The 18,159-nt window shown below is 35.0% G+C and overlaps 1 protein-coding gene across 1 annotated transcript in view; it reads right to left on the reverse strand.

The window, feature by feature from the left end:
* Positions 1 to 7,995: 7,995 nt before the first annotated feature.
* LOC110093027 (putative protein TPRXL) overlaps positions 7,996 to 18,159 on the reverse strand; it is a 28,740-nt gene continuing 18,576 nt past the window's right edge. Inside the window, exons 2-4 of the mRNA XM_020817776.2 lie at positions 9,964 to 10,032; positions 9,785 to 9,891; positions 7,996 to 9,150 (exon numbers count right to left, since the gene is read on the reverse strand). Of these exons, the coding sequence (XP_020673435.1) occupies positions 8,251 to 9,150; positions 9,785 to 9,891; positions 9,964 to 10,032 (1,076 nt within the window). The 3' untranslated portion in view covers positions 7,996 to 8,250. The remainder of the gene's footprint in view (positions 9,151 to 9,784; positions 9,892 to 9,963; positions 10,033 to 18,159) is intronic.

Genomic DNA, 18,159 nt, shown 5'->3' on the forward strand with positions numbered 1-18,159 from the left:
ATACGTTGGTGCTCGAGTGGAGCTTTAGGATTCTTGAAATCTCAAAGCACTTTCCAATTGCTAGCAAAATATCACTCTCATGTAAAGAATGTGGATTTATTTATAGATTTTAAGAGTTGCACGCTTTGTAAACATGGAGAAGATTTAGGGGAAAAATCGGAATGCTCCATTGGACAACTCATATTGATTTCTACGATTATAGAGTATTTATTCAGCATTTAATTGTATTTTTGATGTCATAATTAAGTAATCTTGGGCTTCTTGGATTCATCTCCTTGAGCCACTCAATTTGACTATAAGCTTGCTTAAGCATGTTATATTTGGATATCATTTGGTCATTCTTTTAATGCCCGAAAGTTTCCCAATAAACTTTAAGCCCTTGTTCTAATCTCATTTGAGCTTAGATTGGACCGATTTTGATGTCGTTGGTTTCGTTTTATAGAGACGTTCAATTTGATTGTAAGTTCACTGAAATCGGAGTTCACATGGCTCCAAATTTAACTTTGGAAGATGACAACTCGAATATACTTAATGAATCGTGCTTAATCAAAGCGATTTTTTGATGATGTATGACATGACATAATCAATAATGAGATTTAAATTGGTTCAAAGAATTAGTCCGCTATCCACTAAAGTGAAAAAGAAAAGTTTTTACATCATTTATCAAGTTGTAAACTACGTAAGACATTGAACTTTATTAAGAGAATAAAGAAGGTTCCTTGTGTCCAAGTAAATGTCTAAAAAAAGGAAAACTACTAAGGAGCCTCCTCGACTGTGTTTTCTAAGGATATGTGTGCATCTTGCATTTTTGTGTATTTAAGCTTTCATTCAGCGATTTGGGTTGCTTTAGCATAGAACTCTTTACTACCATTGCCTTTTAGTTATTGAGCCACCTTTATTACTTCACATTTCACAATATGCATTGAGGAGTTTTATAGGCATTGGGAGTGGAACCATGAAGCTATTATTGGCAAAAAGAATGTTAAATATAAGGCATGGCAAGGTCCAATGATAGATTAAGGCTTCATGTACGACTGCTTTCTTACTGCTTCTTAAAGCAGTGTTGACGTCGGAGCTGAGCCGCTTATTTATGATAACTTCAGGCTACTTTTATTTCATTTGGTAGCGTATATGGCTACATAGGATTAGTGCTCTCTTATTTTGAGTGTTGCCTATTATGGGCAACATTTGTCTATAAATAGGTAGTCTTTACTTGTAATAGAGTCTAGATTTGGAAATTAATAAAATTAGAGTTTTATTCTCTTTTGAATTTCTGTATCTTAAGATTGTTCTTAAGTTGTGGTTCTTGCTCCAAGGAGTTCTTGGAGTGGTGTCCGGCGACCGCCACCGAATCGTCGACGTGGATTCGTTGTCACGACCCAACCCGATCGGGACGGATTCCGCTCGCATCGGGCCGCGACACAACTGTTGAAAATCCAGGATCTAGCTTTGGAATTTTTTTCAGACTTTCTTCCAAATATTAAATAGACAGAAAAACACAGAGCAACTATAAACATCCAAATACATAACAGTTCATCTATCTTTTTTTTCATCAAAATAATCATATACAGATACAGTACATGGCTTATGGACATAAAGAACATAACAGAACAGAAAAGTCATGACTGTACAAAATCAAAAGTACAAAATACCTAATCACTGATCAGACTCTGAACTGCTAATCCAAAACCTCATTCCCTTTCCCAGAACCTGAAAACCACGCAGAAAACAAGGATGAGCTAACAGCTCAGCAAGACATCACTCACCCATCCAAATCATCAGAAATTCACATAAAAAAATACATCAGAAAATAGCCGTACGGAAATCATAGAACAGATACTTGATCAACAGAAATCAAACAACTGATACAGAAAACTGAAGTCATTTCGAATCGGAGTTCAGAACCGATGTCATAAAGCTTCCAAGTCACAGAGCAGACAGAATCGTACGGAATAACCCGAATCGTACAGAAATCAGATAAAATCACGTTCATATCATATAATTCATAAAATATATCAGATAAATCACAGAACAGATTATCAAATATCAAACATCAGATTCCTTGACCCTGACAGAATCTCAACGGATTCTTGCCCCTTATGCCTCTATTTGTGCTTATAGCACCAGAACATAATAGAACAGATATTCGGAATTTCGGAACATAACTTATTTTCAGATTTCAGAGCTCATTTCAGATTTTTCTGACACAGACAGAATCTCAAAGGATCCTTACCCCTTATAACTCCCTTCTGATAGCATACAAACACTTCAATTCATTTAATGTATCAATTTAGAAAAATCAGAATTCGTACGAAAAATCAGCGGCATAGCGACAGTATACGGAATTTACACAAAATTCACAAATTCAAAAATTTACCAAATTATCAGAAAATATCCATAACAACATTATAAGACTTTTACTGTACTGAAGTAACATTTTTCAACATCCTGATAACTTGCAAATCAATTAAAACGTCGTAGAATTCAAAATATCCGGTAAAAATCTTCCAGAAAATAATCAAAACGTGCATAATTATCATCTCAAAAACATACCAAAAGTTACGCGGTAAAACCTTTGTCAGAAGAAAATAATACCAGAAATTCGCTAGCGGAAACAAAATCCGGAACATAAAAGTCGTCAAAATTCTCGTTTCAGAAAATTGAGAAAGGCGGAATGTGCCTTACCTCGAGTCGTTCAACTTTTCCAACTATGGCGACGGACGAAAACGAGTCGAAGTCGTCCAAAAATCCACTTTTCTTCTTTTCCCTTCAGTTTTCTCTCTCCTGGACTCTCTCTCTTCAAAACGACTTAAATCGGATATTTATTAAGCAGGATCGTCCCGGACGATGTTCCCAATCGTCCCGGGACGATCTCCTCTGGACCAGGTCATGGACCAGATCGACCAGACGAAATTAAATGCCAATTTCGTCGTCCTAGGATGAAACTCTCGGGTTCAGTTTGTTCCGACGGTTCGTCCCAATTGTTCCAGGTTCGTACATACGAACATGCAGATTTCTTCACAATATGTACAGATCGTCCCAGGACGATCCACTTCGTCCCGGACGATCCTGGAAGGAAAACAGCCTTTACATTCGTCGAGCTCCATTCGGTCCGGTGTCATTTGGTATCATAGCCAACCGGCTCTTCTTAATTTATTTTATGTTTCTTGGACAAGTCCAGGAGCCCGAAGAAATTCTCTAACGCGATCTGTCCACGGTTCGTGATCGATCTCCAGCCAATCTCTAGTCCTCACGCACGCAAGGAAGCCCGCTCGCCATCCTTGTTCGCTGGATATCACGCACATCCCTGTACGCCGGCAGGCTCTCTTGTTCTTCTTCTTATTCAGTTTTGGTTTTGATTGTGCCCGAAGATGAGTGCTAATCTACTTCCCTGCGTCATCCATGCTGAGATCTCAGAGACAATAGAATAATTCCTTAAACACCTTCTTGTTCTAATACAATCTTGCAAGAATACATTTTAAAAGGATTTTTCTGACTTCTTTCCTTTGAGGTATAAAATCCTCTTGCCTTCTTGACTGAATTTTACAAAGCTGGTTCCATATCTTCCTTGCATGCTTCACACTGCATCATGAGGTCATCCGGATTATAAGGCATCTTGCACTTAATTGGAGTTCCGCAGCTATTCTTGCTGTCTTGAATAGGTCTTGAAGGATAGGAAGCAAGATGCCTCCTCGACGCATGTTGCAACAAGCCGAAATAGAAGATCTTCAACGAGAAATTATTCGACTCAAACAACGCATGTCAAGGCTCGAACAGAGGAAATGCATAAAATCCTTACGAATTGACTACGACGATGAGGACATTTCAGATGATCAGATCTCTTTCCCCCCAACCTCGATCGAGTTTAGCTTCGAAGAATTTGAAGATCCGTTGTCAAACTCGTTGTCTAGGCATGTCTTTTATGAACCCGTGTATGACCTGTATGATGATGACGACATGTTCTTGGGAGTTCTTGATGGTGATAAGCCTTTGTATGATGATGATAAGAGCGAGCCGGATGACCAACATGAACTATTCACTCCTAGTGTTCACTATACGGCAACAAACTTGATCGTCATCACTGACAAAAAAATTGCAAGTCAAGATCTCTCAAATGGGCTGGATGTTGAAGCTCCTATCTACTTCTCTAGGATGCTGAAAGAAACACAATTGAATCCCAATAATCTCACAATCACAAATGATCCATCTACTTGGGCTAAGCTTGATATGTCGAAGATTGGTAGACAAATTGACATCGGGTGGATCTATCCAAATCGGTTTAGCCAACCAAATCCACCACCTTATGGTGGCCAACCGAACCTCTTCTCATGAGCCTAAAGTTCCTCTTACCCCGGTAGTATGACGCCGGAGCTGAGCCGCTTATTCATGATAACTTCAGGCTAGTCTTATTTCATTTGGTAGCTTATATGGCTACATAGGATTAGTGCTCTCTTATTTTGAGTGTAGCCTATTATGGGCAACATTTGTCTATAAATAGGTAGTCTTTACTTGTAATAGAGACTAGATTTGGAAATTAATAAAATTAGAGTTTTATTCTCTTTTGAATTTATGTATCCTAAGATTGTTCTTAGGTGGTGGTTCTTGCTCCAAGGAGTTCTTGGAGTGGTGTCTGGCGACCGCCACCGGATCATCGACGTGGATTCGTCGAGCTCCCTTTGGTCCGGTGTCAAGCGTATTAGTACAAAAATTTAAAAGCTGCTTTAATAAGCAGTAAGTAAGCAGCCCCAACTGAAGCCTAAGTGACGAAGTTTCTATTGAACGAAATCTTTAACATTCGGTTATATTTAGTAAAAATGTCCCAACATGTGGAGGGTGTAGTACAAACACCATTAGAATAGGTAAATTACACCAAGAATGATAGGGAAAAAAGAAAGGATCTAAGTGTATGCAAGTAGTTACGACAGGAAAGATTTGTATCAAGTAGTCAAGAAGGGTTTCTAGAAGATTCAGTTATGAGTAGGGGTGTAAATGAGTCGAGTAGTGGCATTATTGAGCTGAGATTGTTGACCTCACAGTGAGCTCAAACTCGAGTTTGAGCTCGAATCAAAATTGTTTAATGAGCTCAAACTCGACTCATTGTATAAAATTCAAGCTTGAGCTCAGCTCGATTACGATCTCAAGTTCTTTTTTATTGAAGGTTATCGTTAAAACGCAAAATCTGATGAGAACTTTTGGGTGCAGGCCAACGAACAAGAAGAGGGGCCTGAGTCCTAGTCATCTGAAATACCAGCAACGAGAAGGAAAAGAAGAAGAAGAAGAAGATGATGCGATAAAGCCGTGGAAGAAGCTTGTTGTGTTTTTCCCTAGACCTTAAATTAATTAATTGGAACAATTAATGTATGTAGATTTTTTTCTTTTCCAATTAATGGCTGCAGCTTCTTTATTTGGGAAAATATATTTAATGTTATATATATACAGCTCTTGTAATTATTATTGTTGCAGAATTTATTAGGCTACACCTTTAGCATTATTTTTTTTTAAACATTCAAATTTAATAAAAAAAAGTAGTTATTTAAAAAAATCCTAACGGTCATTCGAGCCTGCTCGTGAGCTCAGGCAGCTCGATAAGCAAGCATGAAAGCTCATTATCGAGTCGAGTTCGAGCTGGCTCGGTTCATTTACACCTCTAGTTATGAGTAAGAGAGAAGTGTTTGATATAAAGCAGTTATTTCGACAATAAGGAAGAGTTTCATACTAGAAAGCTGCTTTAAAAAGCAACAAGAAAATCGTTCCAAACGAAATCTGTATCATTATATATTATTATGTTATTTGAGTGTAAAAGTGGAGCGTGTACTATATATACTATCTAAAAAGAGATTAACCTATTTGTATATTTAAAGATCACAGGGTGTTTTATCATAATGATAATCTTAAAAACATTTTTATATACTGATAAAATACTTTTTTAAAAGTGAAAAGAGTTTTAGAAAGGGAATTAATAAGAAGTTATAAGTTAAAAAAAGGAAGTGAACTTTTTTGTGAATTGCATGTAAAGAAAGGAGAGAACTTGTATGTAGTAACTAATATGATTTGAGAACTCTGTAAGAACTAGTTGAGAGTAGTTCATGCACATCCAAGAGGCCTTTGTATATGGAATAGAGAAGTTAGCATATGCAAGATGCGACTATGCGTACTTGAAGAGGATATTTCATGCAGAGGAGGGACCTCCTCGTAAGCTTTCTTTTTGATGCAGCTCCAAGACTGCAAGCAGAATATATATCTTTACGAGGGAATAACTTCTTTTATAATTGGAGGAATGTCCTAAAGTAGAAGAAGAAGAAAAAGAGAGATCCCTTATGTTTTTAGAGCTCTTTTTTATTTCATTCTAGTAAGCAACAAAATGTTACTTTCTTTGGAGAAGAGTGAATGCTCAATTAATCATGCATTAGAACTACAAAATGGTGAATAATAAATATAAGAATAGCATTCAATATGTCAAATGTCTTTTTTAAAATGAACCCATAATGTTTATATGTTAGTGAATTTGATGAAATATACAAAAGGATTGTGCATATACATATCAAAGGAGGCTTACAAATTATTATTATTATCTTACATGAAAAGAGACCTCAACCAATAGGACAAATAACCCCAAATAGAAGATCTTATGAGTTGCAATATGTCCACACAAAAAATTTAATTTTTATTTCAAAAGGCTATGTATGGTAAGCTTGCCATTGATGTCAAGGATCTAACAAAGCCATAGCAAGCTTAGCATTAATGTCAAGGATCTAACAAAGCAAACAAATCCCAGATTTGTTGCAAAATGGCGAACAACCTGATGCCATGTCCAATGATAGAAAGAGTGTCACTAAGCACATAAATAGTTTTAAAATTAGCTAGAATAAACACAAAAGTTCATTACCAAATATCAAATAATAGGGTGGCTTTTCAAAAGTAATATTGTCTTTTAAAAAAAAAATCAATTTAAATTAAAAATAAATTTAAGTGGGACCCAATCAAGTGCAGGCCAAGAGTTTTTCGATGAAAATGACTCTTCTATATCAGCTGAAAATTAGTCACACCACCAAGTAGGCTGCAAGCGAACCAAGTGTTCGACGAGCTACTCAATACTCGATTCGATTAAAGCTCGTTTGTGATCAATTAACTAACTAAACAAACAAACTTGGACAACATTTTAAATACTCGATCATTAAATAAACAAGTTTGAACACTAATGTATTCGGTTCATTTATGTTCACGAGCAACATCATTTGAAGTTCGTGAACAAGCTCAACATTAAGTTCGATAAAAGTTTGAATGGAGAGAAATGCAATAGGTAAGCTTCATTTAAGAATATATTCATATAGATTAATCATATTTTTATTTTAAATAGATAATTGCTTTTATTATAAATTTAATTTTTTTGAACAAAAAACATTTCACATTTGTCTATGTTTGTTAGCTTGTTTGTTTAAGATGTTCATAAACAAATTTAATGTTTGTTTGTTCAATAGATTGTTTGTTAAATATGTTCATGAACATATCTCGATAAGGCTTGTTTGCTTAAAGCTCGATAAGCACTAAACGAACCAAACATGAACCAAACATAAAAACCAAACATGAACACCCTTAAACTAAACGAATCAAACATGAACACAAACAATAAAGCTCGAAGCAAACATGAGCCGAACTTGAACAAACTAATGATAAACAAACTCAAACATGAACACTCGCATACTCGGCTCAGCTCGGTTCGTTTGCAGCCCTGACGTCAAACTCCCTTTCAGGAGTGACAGCAAGTTGATACACCATTCCAAAAAAAAAATTTTAAAATAAAATATTTAATATTTATATCACTGCAGAACAGATTCTAAAAAACTTTTATATATATGATATATTTAAACTCTATTTTTAATAGATGAATCAATTGAATTTATAAAATACTATTAATTTCTGTTTTTTTTTATCCATCTTATTGAAGATTTACTGAACAGCATAATATTTCATTAATTCACGACAAATAAGTACCCATGAATCATACTAGCAATCATAGCAACCATCAAAATTTCCTGAAAACAGCACAAGTAGCAAACTTTTAAGTCTCTGTAGTTCACAATTTCACCGTAATATGCTAAGAACAACAGCATTAACAAGCTTCATATACCAGCAGACTCAATAGTTCTAAAAGTTTAAATTATCTTAGATATTTTTTTAGAGATAATCAATCATCTTCAATAGAAGGCGAGATGAAGTAAAATGGCACTCTTGCAAGAGAGAGCATCAATGCTAGTAGTTGGCTGCCCTCCCAGGCTCAAAGTCGGACTTCAGCTCAGAGGAATAGCTTGAGGAAGGCTCAAATGTCTCTGAATTTCTTGGTGAAGAGTTGTTCAGTGGATTCTCGGATTTCAGAGAATTGTTTTGAGTCTGGGAAGAATGGTTGGATACTGGTGATGATCCATAGTGTGATTGTGCATAGTTAGGAGGCTCTGACATGTAGCTCCCGGGCTGTGATGTTGGAGAAGAATACCATGATGGCGCCGTCGACGGATTCGAAGTCGGCTGAGATATCTCTGATGAATAGTTGAATGGAGGCGACGAAGCATTGGAATGGTTGAAATAGCTTGATGCGTAGCCCGATTGAGACTGCACTGATTCATAGTTGGATGCAGCGACCGACCCGTTGCTCGGCGGGGGCTGCGATGTCTGAGGTGTATGGTTGAAATAGCTCGAGGCGTAGCCTGATTGAGACTGCACTGATTCATAGTTGGTTGCAGGGACCGACCCGTTGCTCGGCGGGGGCTGCGATGTCTGAGGTGTATGGTTGAAATAGCTCGAGGCATAGCCTGATTGAGACTGCACTGATTCATAGTTTGATGGAGGCACTGAACCACCATAGCTCTGTTGAGGTTGTGAAGTCTGTGGTGCATAGTAGGAATTGCTTAATGGAGGTTGTGTTGCCTGAGGGGAATAGCTAGAAGAGCTCAGTGGTGGCTGTGATGGTGCTTGAGATGAATAGTTGGATGTTGCAGCTGATGTGTAATATGAGGTAGATTGAGACAATGGGGATGAGTAGTTGGATTGCGGTGCCGATCCATAGTTGTTAAATTGGGGCTGTGAAGACTGATCTTGATTAGGTGGTTGTCTTGGTCTAGCATACTCAGCAAAAATAACCCATCCATCAAGAAACTGGGAAAAAAACAAATTGATATAAGAGCATTAGATGCCAAATTGAAAGTACTTTAAAGAATGAGCATCGAAGTATCAAACAATAAAAACAAAGTTTCTGCATTCCAAATTGCAAAGATAAACCTACAGCATTAAGTTTGGTTTGAAGGAATAGGAGGGAATGCAATTGCACTATGGCATATTGGGTGCTGGATTTTGATGTAATTAAAAGGAAACTGAATTCATATAAGAAATATGAATAAATATATTTTTCCATTAATAATTGTCTACCCAACTGAATTAAAAAGTTAAACGAAAAAATTATTTACTGGTCGTTGTGACTAAGGCTTCGTTTGGGACGATTTTCTTGCTACTTCTTAAAGTAGTTTTTTAACACAAATTTTATTTGTGCTATAAAGCTGATTTAGAAAGCAATAAGAAAACTGTCACAAATAAAACCTAAAATGCCTTATCCTCATGAAAAAAAAAACTCAATTTGTCATCAATCAAATAAAAAAAAAAGTTTTTTTTTTTTCAATTCAACCAAACAAGTGCGGAAAATCACTTTCAATTCAGTTACTTTTACCATTTTAATTTCCTCAAGTTCAATTCCTTCAAACCAAACAAAGACATAATGATACGGTTAATTACTCACCTTTCCATCCATTCCCTTTATGCCTTCCTCTGCCTCTTCAATTGAAGCATATCTCACAAAACCAAAACCCTTGGAATATCCCGAAACCCGATCGGTTACTACTTTAGCTGCAAAAGGACATGGAAAAAGAGGAGTAATACCACCGTGACGTTATGTGATTTCTCAAGAAAGAAACATACCGTGGACAACTTCCCCAAACTTTGAAAAGGCCTCCCTAAGGCCCTCTGTAGAAGTTCGTTTGCTCAGACCTGAAACTATCTCCTTATCAGAAAATAAATAGGGGTCAAGCAAAAAGATTACAAACTAAAATGTTAAATCATTAAACCTTTACAGTCGACTAGATTAATAGAGTTTAATTTTCAGATTTCAATAAGGGCATTGGCCATTAAAAACTTGCTAAAATATTAACACAACCTCTGTCTCTCTCCATAGGGTATTTCTAATAAACTTGTGTGTCACTAATTCAAGAGCCGAAGATGAAATTAATTTTGATGAATTGATTGTTGTGAAAATTTATTTGTTTGTTTTCTGCTAAGACTAACACTACCGTTGCCAGGTCCCAAGTCCTCCATATCCTATCTCACTAGACATTTGCAAGAGGATGTACCTTGGTGTATGCTTTTTGCTGATGATATTCTTCTTGTTGATAAGACTAGAGAGGGAGTTGAAAGTAAACTTGAATTATGGAGGTCAACATATAGAGACTAAGGTTTTCCGCTTGAATAGATTCTAAAACGGAATATGGAGTGTAATTTTAGTAGTAATAGACCTGAGGTGAGGAGATTGTGACTGTTGGGTGGATCAAGTCATTATATAAGAGTACATGTTTTAGGTATTTGGATCTATTGTTCAGAGGTGATGGTGAAATGAGATGGGTAATTATCAGTCAGATATTCAAGGTTGGATGGTTGAAGTGGAAGATCTCGGGCTTGTTGTTGATAGAAAAAGTACCCTCAAACTTAAGGGGAAAATTCTATATAGATGGAGTGAGGCCTGCAATCTGTTATGGTGCTGAATGTTGGATTAAGAAAGCATAATATTTAAGTTATGTTGGCACGAGATGAGGATGCTCAGGTGGATGAGTGCTTTACCGCTTAGAGATAGGGAAGAAATGAGATATACCGTGAAGAGAGGTTGGAGAGCTCCAGTAGAAGATTAAGATTAGAGAGAGTCGCCTTAGATGGTTTGGTCACATAAAATGGCGGCCTTCCAATGACCCGGTTAGGAGAGTAGAGGTATTAGATTTGACTTATGTTAAAAAAGGCAGAGGCAGACCTAAAAAGACCTGGTTAGAAAATATTAAGAATGACCTTTCTTTATTAGATTTAAACGAGAATTTGACCTTTAATAGGACGCAAAGGAGAAAAATGATTCATGTAGCCAACCCCACGTAGTGGGATAAAGGCTTGATGTTGTTGATTGATATTCTCTTAGGATGATAATGAAATGATTATTTAGGTGGTAGTGAAGCTGAAATTTAGGTTTTTTGACAAATTGAATATGAAATTTCTAAGCTCCAAAAAGATGAGTTTTCCTTGGAGAAAAATAATGAGTAACTCCAGATTTAAGGATTGGGACGATATGGAACTAATGGTGTTGTTTTTTATATTGGATAACAGGTTGAGAAGTTATGAAACTTTTAATCTGGTTGCTCACAGCATAAAATTGTCTCTCTATATTGGAATGTTGGCTATGGTATATTAGGGTTCTTAGGGAGTTGAGTCCTTGGAAGGTTATGAGAGATGTGTGGGGATATTTAGGAGAGTTTTGGAGAGTTTGGATATGTTTGGGGGTTGAAGGATGCTAAGCTTGAGGCTAAGTGGAGAAGATGAAACTTGTGTTGGGAAAAGAAGGAAAAACGGTTAGAAGAGATAACTAAGAACTCACCAAAGCCCTAAAGGATCAACCACCAAGCTTCACCAATGAGTATAACAACCACCAATCTTTTTCTACACCAAATTTGCACAAGCAAAAATAATTTTTAATTTAATGAATCAAAAGTAGAAAGCAATGCCCTATTTTCCATGCCTAGACAACTTTGGAAAATCTTAGAAGATAATAAAATACAATTACAATGATTGATAACATGTCCTAATACTAAAAAAAATAAAATTAAATTAAAAGATTCCAAATACATGAAAATTTAGATTGGCTACAAATGACAAGTAGATTGGTCATGAAATCAATCAATTTATAAAAATCTTTGCCTTTTTGACTTATATGGCCCACCAATCCATCAAGGGACCTTAAATTAAGCTTTCAAATTATTCTCCCATAATTGTAAAAGTAGTATGGAATGTTTATTGCCTTGCATAGAAAGTTTTGCATTATGACTAGCCCAAATTTTGGTGATGGGCCTTAGTTTGTGATCTTGTCATTGGCCTTTGTCTTATTGATGCATCAACAACACTAGCGCCTCTCCTTTTCTGAAACAAAGAAAATGGTTGCACCCATATCCACCATGGCTCAACGCAACTCGCCCATTGATGGTTTTGCCCCTAGTTTTAGGGCAATGAGTACCCCATCCTTAGCTTCGTGGCCTCTGAGACGTGCATTTGTGCAAAAAGAGAATAGGATCTCATCAAGCACCATAGTAGTGGCATACAACTTTGGACCTCACAGCAGTGACAATGCTGCTTCCATCATCGAGTGAGCTACTAGGATGAAAAGGAATCTTATTTTATGGAGTTAATTTAGCTAAGGACAAGAATCCTCTTGAATTATGTAGCAGGTTCAAAAAGGAAAAGTATTAAATTTGAACAAAACTCCCGCAATAAATGCCTATAAATAGGCTAGATTCCTGTCATATAAATTAATTTCAACTCTCCCACAACTTCCCTTCTCCTCTCCCTATAATAGAAATTAAAACTACCAGTTATAGAACCAAGAAGGCTGCCCAAGTTCATTTCAAGCAGCCTCACTCCCCCCCCCCCCCCCCCAAACCCCAAGTTCATTTCAACCTTTTTTAGAAGCAAAAAAATTGACGAATTTATTGTGTTGTCGCCTCATACAGGCCTCCAACCATTGAAAAACTATTGCTGACAAATAAATTTATTGAAACTACCACTTGTTGGTACTATAGAAATGACAAAAACGAAGTATGGAATTACAATTCCAGCAATCCAGATTTAGAAAACAACAAGATCATTTTCAAATAGGAGTTTTGAACTGTTGTACAACGGCAGGTTACAACAAAGTGCTTGCTATAGAAGAGGAGAAAATCAAAATCAAATAACAAAGCGTGTTGTCCACAAGAAGTACAAAACAAAAAATCAGGCGAGAAATCTTTCCACAATAACAATACTCAAGGTGTCCTTATTTGGTTGTTAGAACATTAAGGCGCCTCTAAAAAAATCTTATAAACTTTTTCTTTCAACATTCTAGTCTCTTATTGCAGACTTAAATCTTAACATTGAGTGGTATCACATAACCAATCTAATTGCAATTTTACAAAATAATAATATATTCTCGTACCATATAGTACTCATGTGACACTTTTGTAGTTTAAGCATTCAACCTTAACTATAAAAGTTACTTCAGAATTAATTGTCACTAGGTCTTCTAGAAATATCGCCTCAAAACTATAGATTTCAAACTAAATAAAATGGAAAATTATACAATCAATCTTTGTTCTATTAATCTTAAATACCAATTATCTTCTTAAGCACCTCAAGTTTTCTAACTTCTCACTTATTTCAGAAGATATCTCATCAACAAGAATTATGTCATCTACAAATTGCACAAATATACCTTGAATGTCTTCTATAAGCATTTCCATATATATATATATATATACACACACATGCGCACAAACTTAATGATGATCCTTAATCCTATTATCAATGGGAAATTATATTATATTAGCACAGAAGTCACCTCAATAGCAAATCTTGTTCGCAAAAATCAATTTTACTCTTCGTTGCTGAGCTTTCTAAGCCTATATTCCATTACATGCCCATACATTTTATTAAATGACATAGCTTTGAATCCTTTTATAATAACCACAATTTAGAATTTCCTTTATTCTCAAATACGAGTATCAAAGTAATTATTTAATCATTGTATATTCCTTTATCTTTAAAATTCTATTAAAAAGATTTGATGATCAAAGAACATAAATATCTTACAAATATTTAAATCACATGATGTACCTCATCAAATACATAAAGGTTAATAGCATTTTTAAAAGCTAACTCAGCTTCACCTTTTTGGATCATTCTGTAAAATAGCCCATGAAATTATTAATTATGTTTTTCTAAGAAAATTCTCCCTTCCACTCTCATTTAAAAATCTCATACAATAATTTTTTCATCTTTCCTTGATGTATTCATCTTTACATAATATCTTTGATTTTTTATACATCTAACTTTGATTATAACATTTAAATCTCCATGTCTTGCATTATTAGTTACTACCTTATAACAGACTTCTTTTCAAATTCCTTATTAGTACCTACACTATTACATAAATAATTAAAAAAATACTTACTACCATCTTATTAAGAATTATAACTTTCTTATAATTATTTATAAGCCTTAAAAGCAATAATTATTCCACTCATTGAAATTTTTTTCTTCTTCATACCCTCTTTGAACATCACTCCACCTCCAAATTTCATTATTATAGGTAACAAATTTCTAGAATCTCACAAGAATTCTATGACAATCTTCTTCAAAAAGCTGAACTTGTATCTAACAAGAAGATTGGTTCTAAGAAAAAATTTCAATTTGCCTCCCTAAATGTATCTCAAAAATTAGCTTCTCAATTATGAAGTTTCACCATTTAATCTTAAGGACGTTATTTTTTAATACTTTCGTTAGTACCTTCAAATTATACTTTCATAACAACTAAAAACACCTTACAATCTCTATGAAAAGATTTTGCATTCCTGCCAAGAGAACAAGAAATTATTTGTCGTTTGATAACTAAAATTTTGAAGTAAATAAGTGCTCCAATGTTTCTTGTGTTCGATATAATAAAGATCATATGGAACTATGAAATCAAATATGACTTCTCACATAACATTTCTTTCTACTATTCAACACCCATCATAAATCCTCTCATACTCCATCTTACTAAAAAACATGCTTGCTCATTTAAGTCACTAACTATAATCATCCTAGCTACCTATGGTATTAAAACAGTTATTAGTATCACCTCTGAATTTGTTTTGCAAGTTATCATCTAATCCAACTTGAGGAAAAAAATTAAAACCACATCTATGATGTCCTTGAAAATAATTAAATTGATATAAATCACTTTATCACTAATATCCACCAAAACAATTTAAGCATTATCTCACTACATCCAAATATTAATTTGCCCAATATATAATAGCTTATAACAAGCTCCAATATCCTTTGATGTTTTAACATTCTATTTAGATTATAAAAGCATACGACATTTATTTTTCTTCTTCTCATCATTAGAACCATTTATCTAGTCTTTTTATGAAACCCCTATATTCATGTAGCAAATTTGATCTTAATTTTAGATTAAATCAACCATAGCAAAATTTTCACCATAATTAAGTTTAAGTAGCCAACTTTGGCCCGTTTCTCATTAATGTCTTGGATGTAAGGTGCTAAACCAAACTACCTATATAATACAGCTGAATTGAGCATTTTAGCAATGATTCAAATAATTCAACTAATAAGGCACTGACATCTTTAACATGACTAGAACGATTGCACTAATAATGCATTGGCATCTTTGATGTTTAGAATAATGACGAATGACCTAATAAACTTGCACATAAGCTTTATCTACTCTCAAGCTTCATTAGAATGACCTAAAAAACTTGCACATAAGCTTTATCTACTCTCAAGCTTCATTAGATGAATTGCAACTATTACCAAAGGTCTTCAGTTGCTCACCTTCATGACAATCAAAGTTAAATATTCAACCATTTGTTAAGAATTTTGCACATTATAATGTCCCTTGCCACATGCCATTTTTATTTACTATTCTACAACCATAAAAAATCATCGCATAGCCTATTATACTAAAACATATAATTTCATTATAAATCACCAACTATAACTATCCAAGATATTATAATAGTTCATTAATCTCATCTTTGCATTGGTTTTTGAAGTAATCATTTAATCCATTTTGAGGAGCAAAAGCAATATCCGCATTTACAATGTCCTTACAAGCAATTAACTTACCATCCTATCATTAATATTCACCGAAATCATTTAAACATTGTCCCACTCCACTGAAATATTAAATTGTCCGATATATAATAGTTTACAACACTGCCCAATATGCAATATTTAGTTTATTCTTCTAATCCTTTTGTCCATTAATTCTCTAATCTGCCTGTTCAATTCTGTAAATTCATTTAGAAAATTTGACGTTGATTTTAAACATAATAAACCATCACAAAATCCTCATCATAATTGTGTTTAATTTCTATCATGAATAACCAGCCGACTCTTACCAATTCTTTGTTAATGCCACCCTCATAAGGTGGTATACCAAAGTGCTTATCTTGTGTTGAATCAAGTATTTTAGCATGACTCGAACAATTGTAATAATAATGTGCTGGCATCTTTAATGTCAAAACAGCAAAGCAAGCCTCGAAATATTTGCACATACATTTTATATGTTATAAAGCTGTATTCGATGACATGTTAGTACTCATGGGGCTCAGATGCTCATCTCCATGAAAAATTAAAGTTAAACTTTTAAGCATTTGTTTAGAATTCTGCACATTATATGCCTACCTTGGTAATCATGTTCTTCCTTGTCAACTGCACATTTACAATCACAAAAATTTTTAAGCGCTAGATTTTGCATGCCACCTCAACTTGCTTCTTCTCCATCGATTTCTGTGCCATATTCTCTCCACTCTCCACACTAAGGATTTTTTTATTTCAAGATTGACTATTATTCCCATGATACTCCAAAATAATAGACTCCTTGCAAAATAGCTCATACTCTTCAAACGATAAGAAGTAATAGAAGGGAGGAATACATGTTCCGAATGTCTCCTAAAGAGGTAAGTTTATGCTCACAAGAATGTTATAATTTTATAATAGCATGATATAAGTTCTCCCACCTCTCTTATTACAGAAGAGGTGTGTTGATCATAATCTAAACCCCCTCCACATGACATCTTAAGAAATTCCATAAAGAACTCTTTATGCGATTTGAATCATGTCTTGAGCTCATTGAGATAACAACTACAACAGCACTCTTTACATGAGATATCACTTCTTTTAAATCTTCCAAAGCGAAGTCTCTTCTAAGCCAAAGTAGTTTATGATGGTGCAGTCAATCCTGATCTAATTTTCATTTTTTTATATAAGTTTAGTGTTTTCCATAGATATGGATTTAGAGCGGGGCAATTGATGTAGGACTAGCATGTGAAGACTTGCATTATGAAATCAAACATAAGTTAAATTTTAAATCAGCAAGCTATTAATCATGGGGATGCTTAAAACAAGCTTCAAACAAGTAAGAAAGGCAATCCACAAATAGCAATTAACCATAACCAAAATTCTGGAATTCAAGAAGGATAAATCAAATCAACAACTTAGCTAGCATGGGTTGGCAAAAAGATCCAACATTTAACATAGATTAGTCACTACAAGAACCATGCACTCAATGATTTAAGAAGCTAGCGAATATAAATTAACATGAAAGTAGTGATGCCACATAGAATTGGACTTCAAAGCTATATACTTAAATGTATGAAGTAAGAGTAGAAAGACTTATGTATTTGCTCCGTAGTGCATTCCTTGTATCTTACTTCACACTGGAGAAAAAGAGATGCTGATCGAAATTTGGAAGGAGGGAAGCCACGATTTTTGCTATTTGTGGGAGATTAGGAATGGTAAGAGGTTAATTATAGTGGTGGGGCTTTGGGAATGGGAGAGAGTGGGATTAGAAAATGGAAAAATTATTTTAGGAAAGGGAAAAGATAAAGTTAGCTTTACAATTAATGGGTCAACTTCCCACTAATTAACTTGAAGAGTTCTGTGGGCTCCGAAAATTCGGCCCCGGCCTCCGCTCGCTTTTCTTTTTCGGCGAGGGAGTTTTAACTGAGTAGGTTCCGAGGTAAATTTTGGAAGGCAGATGGGTTTGTAGATAAGACACTACCCAGAGATTTCGCCCTCATTTTGTGAGGACTTTATGATCTGAGTTCTGGTTTCCTATAGGCGCAAGCCCCTATAGTTAATTACCCCTCCCGATAACGAGAGAGAACTTTCGATTAAGGCTAGTCGTCAATCAGATACGTAAATATACGTGTTATCTGGCATATAGTAGCAACAATGGGATTAGGATATGAGAATTTGGAAATTTGGGAACTTGGGTTGAGATATTTGAGGATTTGATATTTAAAATTGAAAATTGCACCATCTTGC

The sequence above is a fragment of the Dendrobium catenatum genome, unplaced genomic scaffold (assembly GCF_001605985.2).
Source record: "Dendrobium catenatum unplaced genomic scaffold, ASM160598v2 fragScaff_scaffold_1136, whole genome shotgun sequence".
Lineage (NCBI taxonomy): Eukaryota > Viridiplantae > Streptophyta > Magnoliopsida > Asparagales > Orchidaceae > Dendrobium > Dendrobium catenatum.